This window comes from Ovis canadensis, chromosome 25 (assembly GCF_042477335.2).
Source record: "Ovis canadensis isolate MfBH-ARS-UI-01 breed Bighorn chromosome 25, ARS-UI_OviCan_v2, whole genome shotgun sequence".
NCBI lineage: Eukaryota > Metazoa > Chordata > Mammalia > Artiodactyla > Bovidae > Ovis > Ovis canadensis.
The window spans coordinates 21,867,312-21,891,127 of NC_091269.1; the positions used below are offsets into that span (position 1 = coordinate 21,867,312).

Genomic DNA, 23,816 nt, shown 5'->3' on the forward strand with positions numbered 1-23,816 from the left:
AGTTGAGTGTTCTAGAGCAAGTCAAGTTAGTCCAGAGCAGGATGGAGAGAAAGGGCCTTGCAGAGAGAAGGAACACTAAGGTCTGGCAGCAGTCCAGCACATTCTGCTGGGAAAACTGAGCTGCTCCAAATGAACAGAGTAAAATGTGAAGGGTGAAATGGTAGACAGGACAGATTCAAGTAAACCTTTGAGGCTGAAAAACCCATCTATTGCATTCTCCACTTACGTCCTTCGTATAGTCCCTGTTAGTACACATCTGTTGATTCACGTTGGGGTGGGGCTGTGGGGATTGTAAAGGCTTATATATACACCAGCCAAGAACATCTGAGAAGTGTTTTGAAGGGTTCATGGTGTGTGTGTGTGTTGGGGGCGGGGGGGGGGGGTGGTGGGCAGGCGCCGGGAGGTGGCAAGAGGGGGAAGGGCAATGGCTGGGATGGAGAGAAGATGGCTTCCAGAAATATTTAGGTTGTAAAATAAGAATTGGTCAGTTTTAAGGGATGATGGGAATATGTTAACTGGCAAGAAAGTTGAAGTTAATTTAAAATTTGGAATTTAAATAAGACTTCATGTCAATATCTAAAAATTCTGATACTCGCAAATCTGTTTTATATTAAGAACAATAGTTTTACATTCTGTTGGTTTTTCACTTTTAAAAATCATTAGGGGTCAACTTTTAAATGTTATTGCCCTTCATTTGAAGAGATCATTAGGGGTCAACTTTTAAATGTTACTGCTCTTCATTTGAAGAGGTGGGAAATGAGGGAAGGGAAGCAGACTTTATCCCATGGTCCAAAAGCTCTGAGATTTTCTTTTCTTTCCGAAGCTTATGGGAGTTTTAAGTAAGAATGTCACAGTGAAACAGGCAGGAGCTATAACTTCCCTCAGACTTAGTACCCAGCTGGGATCCTATACCTGGGATACCTGCAGGATCTCCTCACTGGGCTGCCTTGAAAAGAAGCTGAGCTCTTTGCAGTTAATCCTTATTGAGGGGCAGTGAGTTCCTGTTGTTCTTTGTTTTGATTTTTTATCCTTGAGGTTATTGTTGCCTTTTTGGAAATTTGTTGTATTTGTTGACTAGTAGCATATCCACCAGATGAAGTAAAACTCTATTAGACAATTATTATTGCAGATTAAATTCTCTGAAAGTGAAGTCACTCAGTCATGTCCAGACTCTTGACTCCATGGACTATAACCTACCAGGCTCCTCCCTCCATGGGGTTCTCCAGGCAAGAGTCCTGGAGTGGGGTGCCATTGCCTTCCCCAGGGGATCTTCCCGACCCAGGGAACGAACCCAGGTCTCCTGCATTGTAGGCAGATACTTTACCATCTGAGACACCAGGGAGATTAAATTCTCTAGGGAACTGAAATGGTAAAGGATGCCATGTGGTGATGAGCTCTGGCTTTTTATTTGTCACATTCCACTGTTAGTTATCACATACACATCATCTCACATCTTTTGATATGAAAAGCTAAAAACTTGATCTTTAGCGATTCAGGAATCATTATCAAAGTGTGCAGTGCTGTAGACTGCAATACAGACACAAGCTGCCGTTTGCTCCCTTCGGTTCTGGTGCTAAACCTACCGAAGGATCTACCCTCTTGCCTACTGAACACCAGATGGCGCTCTTGTGCTTAGTTCGCTGATGTCCGACTCTGACCCCATGGCGGTAGCCGGCCAGGCTCCTTTGCCCATGGGGGTTCTCCAGGCAAGAATACTAGAGTGGGTTGCCATGCCCTCCTCCAGGGGATCTTCCCGACTCAGGGATTGAACCCAGGTCTCTCGCACCGCAGGCAGATTCTTTACCATCTGAACCACCTTAGTAAATTAAATCTCTCTGAAAAACTGAAGGCAAAGCAAAGCCAAAGAGAAAGAAACTTCAGCAATGGGAATAATAGTGACTGGTTCTAACATATAACCCCTGGAGAAGGAAATGGCAACCCACTCCAGTACTCTTGCCTGGAGAATCCCATGGAGGGAGGAGCCTATTAGGCTACAGTCCATGGGGTCGCAGAGTCGGACACGACTGAGCGACTTCGCTTCACTTCACTTCTGACATATAAAGACAGGTGCTTGTTCAAACAAAAAAGGACTGATTTACAGGTCTACCTAAGGTAGACCTACTAATCTACATTAATCTTCTAAACTTGTTTATATTTCACCTTTTACTCTGAACACTAATGTGCAGTCTTCTGCAAGAAACCAGTACCCAATATGGCAAAACACGGTAACCCCCAACAGGAAGTCTTCCAGACAAGGTGGGACCTATATTTTCTACTGTTTTCAAAATCACAGTACTCTTCCTTTGAATGTCTAGTACTTATTATTCTGCTCTCATCATCTTGATTAGTCTGAAAGCTTCCTAGGATGTAATGTCCTTTGCCCCTGTATCAGAGGTCTAGTAGAACAAAGAGGCAGCTGTTAAATTCTGTGTTAAGTGCATCAAATGGCTAGGCACTTCTCAACTTTCACTGTTAACTGCTTTTGCAAAAACATGTTAATGTAACACTGATTCTTCTCCATACTTCTCCAAAGAATCAAAATGTATTTTCAAGACAGATATTCTTGCGACCCAAATCATTCCAGGTTATAAGCATTTCTTGCAAACTAAACATGAAAGAAAACTGGATTTCCTTTTTAACAAGATTCCTCACATGTATTTGTATACATTTGAAATAATTCAGTAAGATACACCCAGACACTTGTTCAGTTACATTAAGATATTCAAATACTTCCTCTGTGGCTCATGTGGTAAAGAATCTGCCTGCAATGTTGGAAGACCTGGGTTCAACCCCTGGGTTGGGAAGATCCCCTGGTGAAGGGAAAGGCTACCCACTCCAGTATTCTGGCCTGGAGAATTCCATGGACTGTATAGTCCATGAAGTCGCAAAGAGTTGGACACGCTGAGTGACTTTCACTTTCACAGGATCCCTGATGGTAGGATGGAGTCTAGCTTATCATGTCTGTGAGTCCCCCATGTTGCTATTTGTAAACTGTTCATTCTAGTTGCTATTTCATGTAAGCATACTGCAACACAGGGCCTTCCCCAGTGGCTCACTGGTCAAAAATCAGCCTGCCAAGCAGGAGATAGGGGATAGGGGTTTGATCACTGGGTTGGGAAGATCCCCTGGAGAAGGAAATGGCAACCTACTCCAGTATTCTGGCTTGAAGAATCCCATGGAAGGGGGACTGGTGGGTTACAGTCCATGGGGTCACAAACAGCTGGACGTGACTTAGCCACTAAACAACACATATGCTCATCATGTGTCCCCTTCTGCTTTCTAACCCTTTGTGACTATTCTGTATTGCACTGTGGTCTGCTTTCCTACTTTTCCCCAATGACCGTGATTATATCTTCAGTTGAATTTACTTTTCCTGGTGTATCTTACAGTTTAATCTTAAATTCAGGTAATTCTGTCGTCTTCAGTTTCTTCGCTGGAGTTACATCAATTCTTGTTTCACAGCTTCCTGAGGGATTTTTTCTTTTGGTCCATTTTTGTTCTGAGATTTTGAATTTTGAATTTCAGGTTTTAATTTTTATTCCTGCAAAGTCCTGTTTTTAAAGATATTTCATTCACACTGAACATTCTGCAGTTGCCTTATGGTTGAGGAAAGAATTTTCATCAGCTATAATTCTCATTTTTTTTCCTTATAAATAGTAGTTTGTAACTATTTTTCTTCCCTATTCTGCTCATTTTGAAAGGTATTATTTTCCTTGACTTGTAAAAACAGTTGGCTTGATACAGGCAAAGATGAAAGGCTTCTGAATCAAGAGTGTTTTCTTCTGTTTAAACAGTGAAAAACAGTATTTCTCAGAGTGGACGTATTTGTGAGATGGGAGAGATTTGCAATCTCATTTGATTCTATAATTTTATTTTTCTAAGACCCTTGCTTCCCTTCCATTTTACCTTCAAGCCTCCAGGAGACATCTCTCCCTCTCTGACATGGTGCCTTCCTCAAGCAGCCTCCTTCAATCTCATGAACTTCCAAGCCTCCCCTTGATGCCCCAGTGGCCAGCACTGGTGATGCACTGGTGTGATGTATCAGTATTTCCAACACTTGTGGTGGGGTCCCCGCTTTTTCCCTGGACACTGCTACCACTAGGCCCCTACTGCCCTGACTCTTTAACATACAGTTTCCACCTGACTCTTGGCCTTCACAGGAATTTTGGTGCTGGCTCTAGTTTCAGATGCTTATTTCTCTGCACATAAGTTGGACTTTTTTCTGTGTCTCACAGTTATGCTATCCCTACAGGTTATGGGTGACTTTGTTGGGAAGATAATGAAAGAGATTCAGATTAGGCAGCAACTAAGATTCCTTGGAAAGCCAGAAGCTCAAGTACTTCGCCTTAAATATGAACACACAAGCAAGAATGGTCAGACCTGGGAGGAAAACGTCTAACCTGACAAAAAACTAAAACAGAAATTTGAAAAATGTTAAATACTATATCGACTAAATGGAATAGGTTTTCATATATTTAAAAAATTTCAAGAACAAAAAAGAGCTCTTGAAAATTAAAAATGTTGACAGCACATGTGAAACCCTTGGAGAACTGGCAATGAGATATCTTCAAAGCAAAGGACAAAGGCACACAGTGGTAGCTGACAGTGACAGGCTCACACCTGAGGTGGAATGTTTGGTCAACCGTTCAGTTCAGTTGCTCAGTCGTGTCCAACTCTTCACGACCCCATAAACTGCAGCATGCCAGGCTTCCCTTTCCCTGTCTGGACAACAGGAGTTCAGAAGGAGCAGAGAAGATGGAGGGGAGAAATAATTGAAGGAAATGCCCCCAAATGTAGGGCCTGAGTTTACAGTTTGCATGCCTGTCATAGTGGCTGAGAATAGGCACGCTGTCACAGCCCTGGGGACACGAAATTATTCTTTGAGTGTCCACATACGAAAAGCAGACTACGTGTAAAGAGTCAGAAATAGGAATGGCTCAGATTTCTCAGCATCCACACTGCAACTTAGAACCTAGGCAATGCCTTCAAAATCCCGAAGGATAATTACTTCCGAGCTAGAGTTCTAAACTCAGGCAAATTACCGATTAAATGTGAAAGTTAAAAAAAAGAAAATTTACCTCCCAGGTACTCGTTCACAGAAAGTACTGAAGGACATGCTACACCAGATTGAGGAAGCAAGCCATGAGAGTAGACGCAGGACCCAGGAAGCGAAGACCCCACAGAAAGGAGCGACAGGACCTCCAAAACAACGTGGAAGGAGGTCAGGGGAGACAGCTGTGCTCCAGGCAGACAGCACAACCACACTTGGTTCCTGCAGGTTGGAGGCCTTGGGGGTTTGAAATGGATGATCAAGCAAGACATTAAGAAAAAAGTGAACTATGAAAGTCATCGTGATTTATTCTACATCTCACCTCTGAATAGCACAAATACTCTTTTCTTTTGCTTTGGCTGTGTCACATGGCATGTGCGATCTAGTTGCTAAACTAGGAATGGAACTCTCCCCCTGCAGTGGAAGCACAGAGTCTTAATCACTGGCCCCCAGGAAAGGATCACCAGGGATGTCCCAAATAGTCTTTTAACTATTCATGTGATCTAAAGTTACAAGACAGTTATGTAAGGAGGTCAGGGAGGTATGGTAGAGGCAGAGGAGGAGGGCTGGAGAGACACCTGTATCCTTACCTCCCACGTACAGAAGTTTGGAGATAATGAAGAATCTAGAACGTGGCAACGCAACTGTATTATTCAGAACTAACTGAGCACAAATGGAGACGGAAATGGCAACCCACTCCAGTATTCTTGCCTGAAAAATCCCATGGACAGAGGAGCCTGGTGGGCTACAGTCCATGTGGTCACCAGAGACAGACACCACTGAGTGACTAAGCACAGCAATTGGGCACATACCCAAAAAATCACTGAAAAGAGTTAAAATCTTTTCTCAGGGGAAGAACACAAGGGGCTATTTTTCTTACCAAGCCTCACATAAAACAAGCTGACTTAACCTACAAGTGCATTTGTAACTGACTTAAAAAAAACTGTAACGCTATTCTATAGAAGACCATAGAAATAAGACAATTTTGGCAAAAAAAAAAGGCCTAATCTCAATAAATATAGACCTCATCCAGGAACTCCTTATCCAATAACGTCTATAACACCTGTTCAGAGCTCAGAAATGATCCACTTGATAAGAAGCTGCCTGCAGCTGTTTAGGCCCTCCGTGTCTTATGACCTGGTTTATATTTAAGTGTTTTTTACTTGTAAAATTCTTCCCAGCTCATGAGGCTAGGCCCTTTATATATATCATTGGTCCAATGGTGTGTCCTTGAACACTGCCATGTTCCAGATGAAATTTCCTTTCTGGTGATCATGAAAAAGCAAGAGAGTTCCAGAGAAACATCTGTTTCTGCTTTATTGACTATGCCAAAGCCTTTGTATAGATCACAATAAACTGTGGAAAATTCTGAGAGATGGGAATACCAGACCACCTGACCTGCCTCTTGAGAAATCTGTATGCAGGTCAGGAAGGAACAGTTAGAACTGGACATGGAACAACAGACTGGTTCCAAAAAGGAAAAGGAGTACATCAAGGCTGTATATTGTCACCCTGCTTATTTAACTTATATGCAGAGTACATCATGAGAAATGCTGGGCCGGAGGAAGCACAAGCTGGAATCAAGATTGCCGGGAGAAATATCAATAACCTCAGATATGCAGATGACACCACTTATGGCAGAAAGTGAAGAACTAAAGAGCCTCTTGATGAAAGTGAACAAGGAGAGTGAAAAAGTTGGCTTAAAGCTCAATATTCAGAAAACGAAGATTATGGCATCCGGTCCCATCACTTCATGGCAAATAGATGGGGAAACAGTGGAAACAGTGTCAGACTTTATTTTGGGGTTGCTCCAAAATCACTGCAGATGGTGACTGCAGCCATGAAATTAAAAGATGCTTACTCCTTGGAAGGAAAGTTCTGACCAACCTAGACAGCATATTAAAAAGCACGTTGTCAACAAAGGTCCATCTAGTTAAGGCTATGGTGTTTCCAGTAGTCATGTATGGATGTGAGAGTGGGACTATAAAGAAAGCTGAGCTCCGAAGAATCGATGCTTTTCAACTGTGGTGTTGGAGAAGACTCTTGAGAGTCCCCTGGACTGCAAGGAGATCCAACCAGTCCCTCCTAAGGAAATCAGTCCTGGGTGTTCAATGGAAGGACTGATGTTGAAGCTGTAACTCCAATACTTCGGCCACCTGATGTGAAGAGTTGACTCATTTGAAAAGACCCTGATGTTGGGAAAGATTGAAGCCAGGAGGAGAAGGGGACGACAGAGGATGAGGTGGTTGGATGGCATCACTGACTCAATGGACATGAGTTTGGGTAAACTCTGGGAGTTGGTGATGGACAGGGAGGCCTGGAGTGCTGCGGTTCATAGGGTCACAAACAGTAGCACACGACTGAGCGACTGAACTGAACTGATCATGAAAAGACTCTGCTTTAAAATCAACGGCAGAATCTGGGGACTGCATTCTTGACAGTAAGAGGCCTAAGAGCCTATTCCTGAAGCAGTGGAGACTGGGTACTTCTAAAAACCCAGGTACAATTATTAAATATATGGCATAAATACATATTTACATAAATACATATCCATCCACAACCAAGACAGAGCTCACGTTCTCAGACCCTCTGCATCTTGAGAATACTCTGAGTTTCACTTGGGTTGCACACAACTCTTTCTGTAAGACTGGAGCCACTGTGCTTATTTTCAGATGCAAAAGGCTCTGAAGGTCACACAATTCAGTGGTTGTGTCAGAACTAAACAGGTCTGTCAATCCTGTCTGTGCTCTTTTTGCCACAATACCAAAAATAATCAGTTTTCATCCCTAACTCACACTGGCCCTCCCCTTTAATCCATTCAGCTATATTTCAGTAGAATTTTACAAATGCCCTAAGGGAAAGTCGCTCAGTTGTGTCTGACTCTTTGTGACCCCATGGACTTCTTCAGGCCAGAATACTGGAGTGGGCAGCCTTTCCCTTCTCCAGCGGATCTTCTTGACCCAGGAATCGAACCAGGGTCTCTTGCGCTGCAGGCGGATTCTTTACCAACTGAGCTATTGAGGGAAGCCCTAAGATAGGCTGAAATATAACAAAAACACCACACCAAAAAATATTTTAAATAAGAGGTAAATGAATATGTATATTGACCTCATGTTGTAAAGAGCTCTTTAGTTCATGACCACACCGGTTATACTTTTCTGCATATATACACACAGGATACCTGTGACAGTTAAGAGATAAACCTCATGGCCCTTCGTTTTTGCAGAAGACGGGCAACAGAGATAGGCTCAACAGTGTGAGTATTACAGTCATTAAAAAAAAACCCTATTAAAAGGGCAAGAACCTAAATGTTGAGAATACAAATACAGAGCTTATGGATCCCACGGGCAGTCCAGCCACTCCCAGGATTGCTAAACTTGTCACACTCCATGTTTGCTGTTCTCTTTCGCTTGTTATCATTTATAGAAAGTACCAAATGCTCCGGACTAAGCCAGAGATGAGTGAGAGAAAAGCACATTATCTGATGGAGGAGCCCATTATGAAAATCAGTGTATGATAAAGGATCAAAAAACAACAAGAGACAGGTGGAAATAAGCATAATTTTTTCAAGAACATTTATACATCTGTTTAATTAGATTAGCTTTACAAGCATTTTGAGAGCTTTTTCATAATGAAACACTGCTTTTCAAATTACATGACTTTATAGTTTATCTGTATGTAAATCCTGAAATTCTTTGCCTGCTGTTGATAAAGGTCTGTGTTTTACAGCTGGTTAATATGTTGAATAAAAACAGCATTAGAAGCTTTATCTTTTACCAGGATTAAACACATATAGGCCACAAATAGTTTTAAATTTTGTTTTATATAGAGTCCTGCTTGGTGACAAGTTAACAGTCCCACTAACATGAAAAGAACAGATTTTAAATGGATATTAAAAGAAATGGCTATCGTGATTTCTCCATCCTTTCACAACAATCTCGAAGAAATTATAAACTTTTCCAAAAACAAACAACAAAAAAATCCCACAACAAAATTTAAAACCTGTCAGGCAAGCACAACCCACGGACAGTAGAATCTGACACTTTGCACAACTGCAGAAATACGTATCTGAATGACACAGGGGCTCCCAGATTAAAAGGCTGTTACCGTACACCTTGACAAACAAACCTCCCACCAACATCATACAATTTCTACTCAACCTAAAAATAATAGCGCTTTTGAGTTGTGGCCTAAGGCAGTGCACTGCACTGCAGACCAGGCTGGGGAGGGAGGGGAGAGCAGGGGCAGAGGCACTTACTGTTGAGATGTTGCATTGTACTAATATTATCTGGGACTAGGAAAGAAGTGGAACAAAACTGCAGTGGGTGAGGAAAACCAACAATCACTACAATTGTCTCCTGCAAGTTCTCCAAAGTGAGAGCACAATACTGAATATTTAATCCCACCCTAAATCCATGCTGCCAGTTCACTAAACAACTTTTTTTCATGTTTTACATGAACAGTAGCAATCTTTCAATAAAAATTACTGAGCTTTCCATAGAAAAGGTCTCTAATTGAATACAAACTATACAGATGCTAAAACTGTCATAGGTTGAAATATACAGAAATATTTCTGTACACTCACATTATTTTGGCAAAGAAGATCAAGGACAGAGATAGAAAACTGAAGTGGGCAAGGTCTTACACCCATAATTCATGCAAAATACAGATACTACCTTCTGGGCTTTGCTAAACAGCCTAGGAAACTGAAGTCTAAGACATCCATCCTAATTCAGGTGTTAGATAACAAGTCTGGGAGGACTTACGTGATTTTGTAGGATTCCCTCTTTTTTCTGAAAAATAAAAAAGAAGACTCATAGAAGTTATCTGGTTTTTGCTTCATGCTTTGATTTTTAAGCTGAACACCCAACTTCCAGCACTGACGGAGAGCACCGCCTCTGGGGAGCGCACCAGCAGTGGCCTGAGGAGTCACTGATGTTAGGTCTGCAACAACACCGTTCGGTCTGGAGGCACAGTCTCCCCCTGATGCTACCCAACAAGAATGAGGTTCCGACCTGCTGGCCAGATGGGCACAGAAGTAGGAAGAAAACAGCAAAACTCAAGAGTACAATCAACCTGACAGGAAGCAAAAGGAAAAGTCTAGGAAAGGGGACAGTCCGTTCTACATCTCTGGGATGTACCTGAAAGCAGAAGAAAGCCCTTTATCTTGGGAACTTGATGCTGAGGAGGGTAACCTCAAGTTCATTTAGTGCCAGTCACTGTAGTTTGTGTTTTTTTTTTTTTTTAATGTAACTTGAAAGATAAAACCTTTTTACTGTGTATTTTTCTTATAAAACAGGAACTAAAAGTTACCGGTAGTAAATGGTAAAGTAAACAGTGACGGTTTTACTGTTACGTATCACTATTAACAATGTCAAAAAAACAACAGCAGCAGCCTTTTAAGAGTTCAAATTAGTGTAAGGATTACAAAACAATCTGATTTTTCAGTTGGTGATTAAAGTGCTCCTTTTCTTATTTTAAGTAAAAACAAAATTAATCATTAGTCACTGGCAACAATCATTATAAGAGGCTTTTCAGGGCAAAATTTAATAGTACGAAGAGGTTTACAAAAATAGATTGATGCTATTTTGGGAAATAATACTGTAATTTTTTCTCAATTCAGTTTTGATAAATTGTACCTGATTATACAAAAATTATTTCAAATTCAAACTTGACTATATAAAAAAAGGGAGAGATGAAATGAACTCAGCTAGATGACAGATCTGGCAAAATATAAGAATGAAAAAAATTCTACCTAGGGCACTTATTTCATGTCCAGATGTGAACACCACTTTTAGTTGATAACTCATATTCCTCCCATCACAGGTTTGGAGTCAATCATGCAGTACAAAGCCACACAGTCAAAATCTTTGTTTTGATGCAACATAAGAAAGTTGTTTCTGTTTCCTTAAACTGCCAGCTGGCTGGCTATTTTTCTTTCTCCCATTTATGTGTATTCACAATTCACAAACAGCGGCAGTAATCACTGCAGGTGAGTTGGGTATTGCTGGGTGAGGCTCTATAAGGCGTCTTTACTGATCGAATCAGAAGGTTTATTGAGTTCGACCCTCACACCTTTTTCACCTGCAAAGTAAAAAAAAAAAAAAATTCATTAAGTACCAGAGAGCTTCTGTTCCTGCATCCCACTGAGCTCCTAACAGTGTGCACAGCCTTTCAACTTGCAAACACACGTCATCTGAGAGTGATCACACCCAGATTCCCAAAAGTTACCCTCAGGGTTGATTACAGTAAATGCAGGGACTCTGGACTAGTAAACCTTTTAAAGGGAAAAACCACTCTCTACACAGGGATAATGATGTTTGTCTTTTATTTTTTTTGAAAAACTGAATTGCTTTAAAATATTAATAGCAGTGTGTTCAGCCTCACTGAAAGCACACTACTAGGTATCTGTCACAAACAGTGACTTTGAAAATAAACAGAAACTTAAGAATATTCAATTTTTATAGTTTTATAGAAGGCTGATGTGGGATTATCCATGGCTGGTGACAGTACAGGTAGTCAAATCAGAAATGTGAACTTGAGCAGATTTGTGAGATACAAAGTGGGGTTAAAGAAAAGACAGGTCAGCAGTCCTGGAAACCTCTGGCCCAAGTGCTCCAGGAGGGCGTCCACAAGTGGGGGTGACTGGACGCCACTTGCAGATACGGACTCTGCGTGCCTGTCAGATTTACTGATTTCAGCATCTCAATCCATCTCCTTTGCGTTAATTTTCTTCATATCCACATTTAACGCGGGAGACCTGGATTATTCTCCAGAGCATCTACATCTAAAGAGGAAAGGATATTACCTTTCTTCCATGGGGAGAATGAGACAAAGACAGCCTATGACTGAGAAGGATAATCACAGAAAACTCAGCTTGTTTGAACCATTTCCCCAGATTGCTTTGTCTCAGACTTGCCTCACCTATGGGCAATTTTGATGGTTAAAGGTAACAATGAAGGTGACTTAAGAGCAGCCCTCTTCTAAATAGGGGAATTAAGAATCTGACAAAAACAAGGGGCAAGCGTTCTGGCTCATGGAAAGCCGCGCCTGGCTGTGGGGTCTCCTCCTTCTAGTGTACCCAGGCCCCAAATGCTTACCTGTTAGATATTTCACTTTAGCTCGCGCTCTCTCATCTGCATCAAAATACCAGACAGTTATTGCGTACCTAAAAGAAAATTTAGAACAGGGTAAGAATGACCACACTGGGAGAAAAAAAGGGAATGCTGTTGCAAAGATCTAGTAAAACTCATCATGGCAAAACAACACATAACTTGGAATGACATCAGGTGATACGTGGGCACAGTAACAACCCACTTATCCAAGAACTCCAATGGTCAAGAGCATAACACAGAGCCAGGAGTAGCTCAAATTAACACTGCAGAGTTTGTGACTTTTTACGATTTTCTTAGTACCAGACACCAAGAAGGAAAGAGTGGCTGTTAGAGAAAAAGTATGTTATCAATAGCGTTCCAAAAGAAGAGAAACAGGACACCAGACCAGGGGCCTGCAAAGCAGGGGAGAGTGGGCACTCTCAGCCACATCTGAGGATGTCACTACACTTGTAACAACAAAGAATCATGACAGGCGCTTATAATTTTACAACCTGGAGTCATCAAGAAAGTTCAACCATGTGAAGAGTTTTTTAGGATTTTAATCAAAACAATTATACTATGTCTTGTTTCATTTTTCTGAAAATTTCAATCATTTGGAACACCACATTTCACAAATGAATGAAGACTCTCTTGTTTATTAAAGACCACAAAGCACTTGGTTACACCTTTTGGTACTAAAAACGCAGAAAATCTGCAAACACCACAGGGAGTGAAAGCATGTTAGAAAGGATCAGTCCCTTAGAAGAATGCAGCAATCAGTAAAATGTCCTGCAGATGCGCACCTGTATTCACTGGGGAAAAGCAACACTGATGAAATGAACCAGCCAACTGTCCGCAGTCAAGAGTCAAAGGCAGAGCAGAGGCAGAGCCTGGGAGTCTGGACAGTCAGGGAGGCTGGAAAGGGACAGAGGCGAGGTCAAGGTGTGGCCTCCCGGCTCCAGAGCTCCAGCCCCTATCCTATCACACAGGTGGCCACGACAATGGGGAAGGTGCACAAATATGTTCCTCTGTCTTTTGCACCCGCCCCAAACTCTTAGTTCCTTAGTAGCCAGAGTTCAGCCATCTGGACCAGGTCCCTGCACTGTCCAAGGCCTTCCCAGAAGACAGCTGTAAGCCACCACACATCACTCTGCTTCTCCTGCCTCAGCCCCTATCTGTTTAGATTCCTCCTCCACACATCCGCCTCTGCTCTGACTCCACACCCTCACCCTTTCCTCCCAGCCTTGCCAACACCGTCTAATCCTTGTTTCTCCTCACTCCAGGCCCAGTGGCTACACTAGACCAATCAATCCCAATGTGAGACCACTTTCTCCCTCCTACCAACTCCTGGAGCAACCCGTAGTTGCATGGCATCTATTCATTCCCTAAAATGTCCATTCTGTCTCCACTGAGAGGACACACATCACATTCAAGACTCAATGCAAAGGAAGATCAATGAAGCAGCTTCAAGTTCAGAAACGATTTTTAAGAAGCAGTCGGGGCTGAGATGGGCACTGGGGTGATGGGAGGAGAGACAGGATTCAGGACCGAGTCTGCAATGTGATGGGATCCCCAGGTTCCACCCAGGAGTTCTTACGGCCTCAAGTCATACCGCTCAGCCTGCTACTGACTAAGATGCATAAAGGCTGAGGCAGCACGGCTCAGCAAGAAGGACGGAGGGGCAGGCGACCAAACCTTCACAGTGTGAGCCTCGTGGAGTGACACAACGCCACTGTCACGAAGCGACACAACGCCACTGTCGCTCGCGGAGCGGCACAACGCCACTGTCGCTCGCGGAGCGGCACAACGCCACTGTCGCTCGCGGAGCGGCACAACGCCACTGTCGCTCGTGAAGTGACACAACGTCACTGTCGCTCGTGAAGTGACACAACGCCACTGTCAAGGGCCGACTCTTCTTGTGTTTCTAGTCTCACCAGATCTCAGCCGCTGTGTGCCAGTAAGTCACTGTCAAAATGTCCCAGATCCCTTCCATAATGGAAACAGGCATTTAAAAAGTAGAGCTTTTTTTTAAAAACAAATATTTATTTTGCTAACAATGTCTGTAACATCTTCCATTTTAATAGTCTACACATTTTAATTAGGTCATGGTAAATGGTAAAAAAAAAAAAACTTTTAAGAGTAAAAAAAATAGGCTTAGAAAATGAAATCTTGTAGAAAAAGAGTATCAAGCAGAAAATGTGAAAAACAGTATAAGCCTAACACACGCTGTCTATTAAAGCAGAGGGTAATTTTTTTTAACACACCTTTTCTCTACTTCTCTTTGCTCTATTCTTTTTTCCCTACACTTCCACTCTCTGATTATGTATTTTTCTACCTTGTATCCTTTTTCCATACCATCCCTCTGCCCCCCACTTCTGCTGGACCCCCTTTAATAAAGCTGCCCTTTCTCTTCTCTAGCTAGTCCTTATTCCCCACATGAACACTCTCACCAGGTCTGAGAACGGACACTAGTTAAGAGATGCACAAACCGAGGAGACAGGCCTGGGAAGACAAGAACCCTGAGCCTCCCTGTCTCACCCGAGACAAGGAGGGGCTGCAGGGACTCACAGACGTTTGGGACTGACTGTGAACACCGTTATAAAATCATTCAGATTAAAATAGTCACGACTAAAGCCTTATGATAAAGGTAACTGAAGGATAGGAAGACACTCATTAGAAAATGTTCACGTTTATGCTATCGAGCCCCTCCTATCTTACTATGCTCTTTACCAATTTTTTTTTTTCTTTAAAGGAATACTACCTTGTAGCATATGCTGGTTGTACTTCATGAGGGTTGCGACGGTCAGACCAGAAAAACAGCAGTCTATCAAATTTGGGTTCAATGTCAGCAAACTGGGCTTTGCCTTCTGGAAAAATTCGAAGTATACCTCCACTTACCTAGGAAAGGAGCCAAATATGTAAATATGAGCAACCAAGAACGTGACAAATTAAATTTAGGGGTAAAAGACCACTTCAGTAAATCAAGTCTTAACTGAATTGTTCACATAACATCTCGATTAATAATGTCTGGAATTGAGATTTCAAGTACATGCAGAGATACAAGGAAAAATTCATTCCTTGTTTTAGGGAATTTTTAAAATATTTGATGAAACAGATGAATAGTCTCTGGACTCAAGTCTTAAAATGACACTTGAAAGTCTGAAAAACTAGTAAGCATTCCTTATTTATGTATGGTGATGACTTGCTTCACCTACTCTTAAAAATGTATCAATTTCAAATCATTCTGCTGAGAACTACTACAAATGATTAACTGGGTCACAGAAATAGTTCATCATATTTTAAAAGTTCAACAGATAATAGAGCAGTCTTCCAGGACCTGTTGCTGGCCCTGGGTGCAGTTCAGTTCAGTTGCTCAGTTGTGTCCAACTCTTTGTGACCCCACGAATCGCAGCACGCCAGGCCTCCCTGTCCATCACCAACTCCCAGAGTTTACCCAAACTCATGTCCACTGAGTTGGTGATGCCATCCAGCCATCTCATCCTCTGTTATCCCCTTCTCCTCTTGCCTCCAATCCCTCCCAGCATCAGAGTCTTTTCCAATGAGTCAACACTTCGCATGAGGTGGCCAAAGTATTGGAGTTTCAGCTTCAGCATCAGTCCTTCCAATGAACACCCAGGACTGATCTCCTTTAGGATGGACTGGTTGGATCTCCTTGCAGTCCAAGGGACTCACAAGAGTCTTCTCCAACACCACAGTTCAAAAGCATCAATTCTTCAGCGCTCAGCTTTTCCCAGTCCAATTCTCACACCCATACATGACCACTGGAAAAACCGCAGCCTTGACTAGACAGACCTTTGTTGGCAAAGTAATGTCTCTGCTCTTTAATATGCTATCTAGGTTGGTCATAACTGTCCTTCCAAAGAGTAAGCGTCTTTTAATTTCATGGCTGCAATCACCATCTGCAGTGATTTTGGAGCCCCCCAAAATAAAGTCTGACACTGTTTCCACTGTTTCCCCATCTATTTCCCAAGTAAGGAACAATTCAGACAGATGTCATTGCGGTGATTATAATCTGGGCAGGAGTAAAGCAAGTAACCCACAACCCCACTGAGTAACTCTTTACCCTTGAAAAACTAAACTCCTAACAAGCAGGCTCCTGAATTGAAAGGAACTTGATCAAGACACTGTGGAGGCTGAGCCTATTCCTCAGTTCCATGACAGTCAGAGAAGCTGATCACCAGGCGCATAGTCAAGTGAGTTAGATTCAAGCTACTTGGTGCCGTTGCCCACCTTCTGCAGGTTCAAGCGTTGCCCTGAGAGGTTCCCAGGGCACTTGTGGACATCTAAAGGGGGTCTAGACTGTGACAGAGAGCGTACCTTCTTTTCTCTTCCCGCTTCTCTCTGTCCTTCCCCTGGAGTCAGTGGGAATAGAGATAGGTTTTAAAGCTTCCTATCTTCCTCTGGGAAGTGTTCCCTGACCCCCGCATCAGGCGGCCTTCCCATGTGTTCCCACAGCAACCTGTCCCGCACTTGGTATAACCAATTGTACTCGTCAGTCCACTTGGTCTGCACCCTCCACTGGAGCCAAGCTCTGTGAGGGAGAGCTCCATTTCTGCTCGGTTTCCAGTGCCCAGAACACCCTCTGGTACGGTGTACTTATTCAGAGCAAAATACTGCAAGGAAAGTTTTCAGTTTTACATATAAAAGCACTGAAGACTTTTTTCTGCTCATGTACTAATTAAAAAACTATATATTGATGACCTTAGATAGGTCATATAAAAATTAAAGAATAAGCCTAGAAAGAACCTAGACTCTAACAAAATGTGGAAGAGTTGATTGAACATATTTCTAATTTTCTAGAGATTCACAAAATGTGGAAAAAAATGTTAAGTTTTAACTAAATTTACACCAGTTGTTTTGTGTATTGAGCTCAAGGTTAATTAACAACTTCTTGATTTCAAACTTTGAAAGTTTTAACAAAAAAACATGTTTGTTGACATATTGCCTCAAAATACACTAGCAGTAAAACTTACCTCCATTTTGAACTTGGAGTAGGACAGAGGACATTCTTTCTTTTCAAAAAACAACATTTTTTATTTTTAACTGCTTGTCACGCTTCTATAATAATATTCTTGCGTTTGTTACTTGCTCTTTTTTTTTTAATTCATTCATTTTACCTTTGGCTGTGCTGGGTCTCGGCTGCTGTGCACAGGCTTTCTCCAGCTGTGGAGAGTGAGGGCTACTCTCTAGTTGTGGAGTGTGGCCTACTCATTACAGTGGCTTCTCTCGCAGAGTACAGGCTCTAGGGCCCATGGCTCAGCAGCTGTGGCTCCCCAGCTCCAGGGGACAGGCTCAGTAGTTGCGACACACGGGCTTAGTCGCTCCATGGCACGTGAGATCTTTCTAGACCAGGGATTGAATCTGTGTCTCCTGCATTGGCAGGCGGATTCGTTACCGCTGAGCCACCAGGAAAGCCTTATTATTTGTTGTTTATTTATTCATTTTATTGAGGTACAGTTGATTGACAATGTTGTGATAGTTTCAGAGGTACAGCAAAGTGATTTGGTTACACATGTATATCTATTTTCCTATATTCTTTTCTGAAAATTCTTTTCCACTATAGTTTATTATAAGATATTGGATACAGCTTCTTCTACTAATAGTAAATCCTTGTTTATCTTATATATGGTGGTGTATACCTCTTAATCTCATCCTCCCAATTTATCCCTCCCCACCTTCCCCTTTGTTAACCACAAGTTTGTTTTCCAAGTCTGAATCTATTTCTAAATATTCTGTAAATAAGTGCATTTGTAGTATTCTTAGATTGCACACATAAGTCACACATAACAACATCTGTCATCCTCTGCTGACTTACTCTGCTTAGCATGCTCATCTCTAGGACCATCCACGTTGCTGCAGATGCCAGTTTTATTCTCTTGGCTGAATAGCGTTCCCTTGTAAGGACCTCTCTGTCCATTCATCTGCTGGTAGATGCTTCGGCTGCTTCCATGTCCTGGCTACTGCAAACAGTGTTGCTAGGAGCACTGGGGGTGCGTGTATCTTTCCGAATTAGAGCTTTCATCTTTTCTGGACATATGCCCAGCAGGGGGATTGCTGGATCATACGGTGACTCTTTTAGTTTTTTAAGGATCCTCCATATTGTTTTCCGGAGTGGCTCCACCAACTTACATTCCCAGCAACAGTGTAGGAGTGTTTCCTTTTCTCCACACCCTCCCCAGCATTTATTATTTGTAGACTTTTTGATGATGGCCATTCTGACCATTTTGTGAGGTGTTACCTCATTGTACTTTTGATTTGCATTTCTCTAATAACCAGTAATGTTGAGCACTTTTTCACTTGTCTATTGGCCATCTGAATGTCTTCTTTGGAGAAATGCCTATTTAGGTTTTCTGCCATTTTCTGACTGGGTTTTTGTTGTTATTGGAATTGTATGAGCTGTTTGTGTATCTGGAAATTAAGCCTTTGTCGGTCACACTGTTTGCAAATATTTTCTCCCAGTCCATAGACTGTATTTTTGTTTTGTTTAAGTTTGATTAGGTCGTATTTATTTTTGCTTTTGTTTCTATTGCTTTGGGAGACTGACCCAATTGCACTGGTACAATTTATGTCAGAGTATATCCTGCCTATGTTCTCTTCTAAAAGTTTTATGGTGTCATGTTTTATATTTAAGTCTTTAAGCCATTTTGAGTTTATTTTTGTGTATGATGTGAAGGAGTGTTCTATTATATATGTGTGTGTATATATATATATTAAAAATATAACAACTTCACTGATTTACATGCATCTGTCCAGCTTTCTTAACCCCATCTGCTAAAGAGACTGTTTTTCCTCCATCACAAATTCTTGTGTCCTTTGTCAAAGATTAATTGACTGTAGATGTGTGGATTTATTTCTGAGCTCTCTATTCTATTCCATGGATCCACATGCCTGTGTCTGTGCTAATACCATGCTGCTTTGACTATTACAGATTTACAGCACTGTGAAGTCTGGAAGGGCTATGCCTCCAACTTTGTTTTCTCCTCTAGATTGCTTTGGCAATTCTATATAAATTTTAGGATCACGTGTTCTAGTTCTGTGCAAAATGTCATGGGTAATTTGATAGGGATTGCATTAAATCTGTAGATTGCTTTAGGTAGTATGGCCATTTTAACTATATTAATTCTTCCAATCCAAGAGCATGGGATATCTTCCCTTTTTGCATCATCACTGATTTCCTTTATCAGAGTTTTATAAGCCTCAGCATACAGGTTAGGTATATTTCTAGATACATATTTTTTGATGTGATCTTCAACAGGATTTTTTCTGCCTTCTCTTTTCACTGTTGGCGTAAAGAAATGCAGCAGACTTCTATTTATCAATCTTGTACCCTGCTACCTTGCTGAATTCATTTATCAGTTCCAATAGTTTTTGTGTGGAGTTTTTAAGGTTTTCTATAAGAATATCAAGGACAGAGGATATTCTTTAAATCAGTATGGTACAGAAAGATTACTGGATCACTAAGTTTTAGGATATGCTTTTAGAACAGGACTAAGTTTTTGCACATTTAGGACCTGGTGATTTTCATTTGTGTGTATGTGTGTGTGGTGAAGGAAGGTTTTAAAGGTTATTTGATTATTTAAAATTACCATGGCTACACAAGTGTGTTCACTCTGTGAAAAGCCACTGGGCTATATATTATGTTCACTTTTCTATTTTGCTTCAATATACGTAAGTAAAAAAGATTTTAAAGAAATCAACCAAAATTAGTTTATGCAATCTCCAATGCAATCATACATGACACATTTCTAAAGTTTAAATCTTTTAAATTTAAGTGAAACTAAGGCTGATATTCAGGGAATATATTTTTGAAACAACAGAGATTAGCTGTATTGTACATTCTGACTGTACCACAGAATCTGTCAGTATTAATAAACTTCATAATCAGAGAAAGAAGTCCTGCCTCCAACAGTCCAACAGCTCAATGCCAAATAGCATCTCTGCAACAATGCAAAAAATAAAATGTAGGAGTTAAATAGCAAATAATTCTTAATAATCATTTATACATAATCTCCCTCAAAAGTCGTGATAGAGCAAAAAATTCTCATAAGTGTTTTCCATATTATTTTAATAAAAGATACTTTTGTAAAAGTTAAATTTTGGATGAATGTGTCAATATCCACAATAAGGGAATCTACTTTTTGAGCTATATTAGTATCTGTTTCATTTTAATAAAGATCTACCCCTAATACCTTAAAGCATATCTAAGGAGAAATGTTTAACTGTTCCACATTTTAAAGTCAGTCTTACCTATGAGGGGTATTTGTGAGAAAAAAACACCTGTAAGATAAAAAATAAATGCTCAGTGAGGTGGCATACCTTGGCATCCCAGTCTTTATTAAGATAATATATACATGTCACACATCTTCCATCTCCATTTGGATTATCGACATGACGTACGTAACCTGTTCCATTGCCAGGATAACAAGCAACCATGGCCTGTAACAATAATAATAATAATAATAAATTTAATAGTCCAACTATAAATAAAAAGGGGAAACAGCTTATAACAAAGATCTCTGATTTTTGGCTATTCTGACTTACATTTAAATTCTTTCTCTAGTAAAAAATCATGTTTGTAGATAAGAAGAAGAAAAGACCTTCTACATTGATGAGTATAAAAAGCACAGGGTAGGCTGGTGAACAATGCAAGGTCTGGAGAACTCTGTCTCACAGTGATGGGAAGAGCTGACACAGAAGGATCAGAGAGACTGCAGAAAGGCCTCTCTTTTGTGACCTTTATTCATGCTGATTATCAAGATCAAGTGGGCTTTGTCCTGCTCCATGGAAGCTGGCCATTCTCCCTGAGCTCACCACAGAACCACCTGTGTTACCATTCCACAGCCACAAACTGCCTCCAACACACTCTCTGAGTGGAACCAATTTGGAAAGGCACCATTTAGAAGATCAACGCTGAACATTACCTCATTTAATATCAATGAGACTAAATGACAAATTAGCATGTTCCCCTCTGTGAAGGAAACTGAGGCCCAGGAAGGTTACTGTTCTTAATGACACGTGACAGGAGATCAAGTATGAATGCGGGCAATCTGGCTTCAGAACCCAAGTCACTGACACTACACTATGTTATCCATGTAACATACCACTAAACTCATATGTGGACTGCTAGTTGGCTATTGCAGTTTGTTTCCAGGAGAAAAACAAAAATCAGGTTGACTAAGGTGGCAAGGTAGGATGTATTCTGAAGGCAGAAAACCAACAAGGTTTGCTCATGGACTGGAAGTGGAGAAAAAGGTGAGTGAAGGCTGATTCTGCTGTTTCCAGCCTATGTAACTGAATGAATGGAGTATTTACCAAAAAACAAAAACAAACACCAAAACCCAGAAATACTAGGTGAAAGAGCTACCACCACGCACAGGGCAATAAAGGAGCTTCCCAGCAGTGGTCCTGATAAGCCAGATATTCCAGGGTAGAACAAAGCTGAAGACACTATGATCATGCTTCAGAATGAGAAGTTTGCGTTAGTCACTTCTACACTGTTCCTCTTTAGGGTTCCATGGCGGTGCCTAGGCATGACTGATAGGCAGTCCAGAGGAATGTTGTTGTTCAGTCGCTAAGTCATGTCTGACTCTTTGCAACCCCACAGACCCATAAAATGACAAGAGGCCAAACAAACAGGTCTCGCCCCAACCTTCAACTGGGGTACCATTTATCTGTTTCCAATGAATTGCAAGCGAGACTTTTGGAAAAATATAAAAGATGTAATAAAAGTTTTAAACAACTGTATTAATTAAATTTTATAATTCCTGAAGTAGCTCAGTTACCTCCACCTAAATGTACTATCTGAGGGGCCATTATCACCAGAGGCTTGTCTGGTGTTCCCCAGAGCCCTTTAGCTCTGCTCTAGTGACAGGGACACCACGGAGTGAAGAGAAAGGAAGGAAGGGGAAGGGAGTCAGTGCTGCACAGGGCCTGCCTGTTGTCTGCGGACTCAACCTGTCTATAGCAGCCATAGCAAAGGCAGCAGGACATTAGTACAACTACAAAAAGGATAAGATGAGAAACCCCACCATAACCCAGTAAACTAGAAGGCCTACTGATAATCAGAGCTAAATGCAGGTGGCTATAAAGTGAGTAATGCATAAAAGAGAAAGAAGCAAGAGGATCCTACTCCCAGAAGACAGACAACCCCTTCTGTGCCTACAACTAGAGACTCTAAGAGGAGAAGGGAAAACCAAGCACCTCCAGAAAAAGCAGATCACCTTGGAAAACCTGAGACCTAAAGGAGTCAAACTCCGAGAGGTTCCGGGGAAAGATAACTATTGCAGGAAACATGCAATGATTTGGGAGGGTCATGAATTCATTCCAGTATCTGCGTGGCCTGAACACGACACAGGGAAGCTGCACTGAGCAAGGCATGCGTGTCCTGAAACTCCTCCCCACTTGGATTCTAAAAACATAAAAAGATGTTTCTATAAAATCTCACGAAATCTAGAAGCTGTTATGTTTAAAATAAGTACTCACATTTAAACAAAGTTATCTTTAGCTACAATTTGGACTAGCAAAATTTAAAGTTCCTTAAATGTTACACAGTGCTTACAGGTTTTAAATAACATTTATACTTTATGTCTTAATTGGTAATTTTGTTTTCTAGGTATATTATATATATATATATTTGTATTAAAAAGACTTGCTATTCTTGATTTTTTTTAATATACAGGTTCTTGTTCACAATACTTTTAACAAATTCAATTTATTTTCTCTTAATCTCTTGGTAAAACAGTAACAACTCATTCCACACCTGATTTTACCTGCTTGAGACCATTATTAGTCTAGAAGTCATTAGCAGTATTAAAAAGTATTATGAAATACCTACAATATCCCACTACAAAAAGGGTCAGTATGGTATGTCTGAAAGGACTTAGCTGGAAAGAAAGAAAACACCAGGCACTTGCAAATCAACTGATAAACTGAGTAGTGCAGATAATAAACAGAAAAGGAATTCGGAAGAAAGAAATTATTCATGTGGGATAAAATAAAAGGACAAGGCTCTGAACTACACAGGACCTTGGCTCACCTTTAAAGGACAGGTGTGATTTGGAAAGGTAAAGGGATGAAAAACAATCAGTACGGGCCTGGCAAACAGAGGAAACAACTGAGTGACAGTGGGGGACTTTTGTAACGGTCTGCTTTGTCACTTAATAGGCAGGTAAAGTTAACTTGGCAGAAATAAGATGAAATCTTGAAAATTCAGCAGAGGAAGAAGGACATGAAAGGCAAGCAACAGTGAGCCACTGTGGTCCTGTGTAGGGATGGCTACAATGAAAGCTTTGAAGAAGGCAGCTTCCCTATTCTAGGATTTATATGAAAGATTATGTAAGATAAACGACATTGCTATGATCTCAATGTCTCCATGCCTGCAGAGATTCATATGCTGAAATTCTTAAGCCCCGAAGATTTAAGAGGTGGAACCTTTGAGAGCCACTGAGGTCACAAGCAGGGAGCCCTCATGAATGGATAAGTGCTCTTACAAAAAGGCTCTGAGGGTAACCCTGACCCTTCCTCCTTGCGAGGACACAGCCAGAAGAGGCTGTGAACCAGGAGAGGGCTTCACCAGACAGTGGTGAGCATGGTCACCTTTATCTTGAGCCTGCCAGCCTCCAGAACTGTAAGCAACACATTTCCATGTTTAT

At 41.3% G+C, this 23,816-nt stretch overlaps 2 protein-coding genes across 5 annotated transcripts in view; one reads left to right on the plus strand and one right to left on the minus strand.

Moving 5' to 3' along the window:
- SPRTN (SprT-like N-terminal domain) overlaps positions 1-23,816 on the plus strand; it is a 65,345-nt gene that overhangs the window by 13,905 nt on the left and 27,624 nt on the right. Inside the window, exon 6 of one of the 3 annotated variants that reach the window (XM_069572284.1) lies at positions 13,428-14,557. The exons of the other annotated variants lie outside the window; for them this stretch is intronic. Within the exon in view, the coding sequence (XP_069428385.1) occupies positions 13,428-13,465 (38 nt within the window). The 3' untranslated portion in view covers positions 13,466-14,557. Of the gene's footprint in view, positions 1-13,427; positions 14,558-23,816 lie in introns of those variants that run through there. 3 annotated transcript variants of the gene reach the window in all.
- EGLN1 (egl-9 family hypoxia inducible factor 1) overlaps positions 8,609-23,816 on the minus strand; it is a 49,933-nt gene continuing 34,725 nt past the window's right edge. Inside the window, exons 2-5 of one of the 2 annotated variants that reach the window (XM_069572287.1) lie at positions 20,482-20,601; positions 14,906-15,042; positions 12,151-12,218; positions 8,609-11,134 (exon numbers count right to left, since the gene is read on the minus strand). In XM_069572287.1, the coding sequence (XP_069428388.1) occupies positions 11,070-11,134; positions 12,151-12,218; positions 14,906-15,042; positions 20,482-20,601 (390 nt within the window). In that variant the 3' untranslated portion in view covers positions 8,609-11,069. Of the gene's footprint in view, positions 11,135-12,150; positions 12,219-14,905; positions 15,043-19,847; positions 20,103-20,412; positions 20,602-23,816 lie in introns of those variants that run through there. The other variant, XM_069572288.1, reaches the window with a different exon arrangement.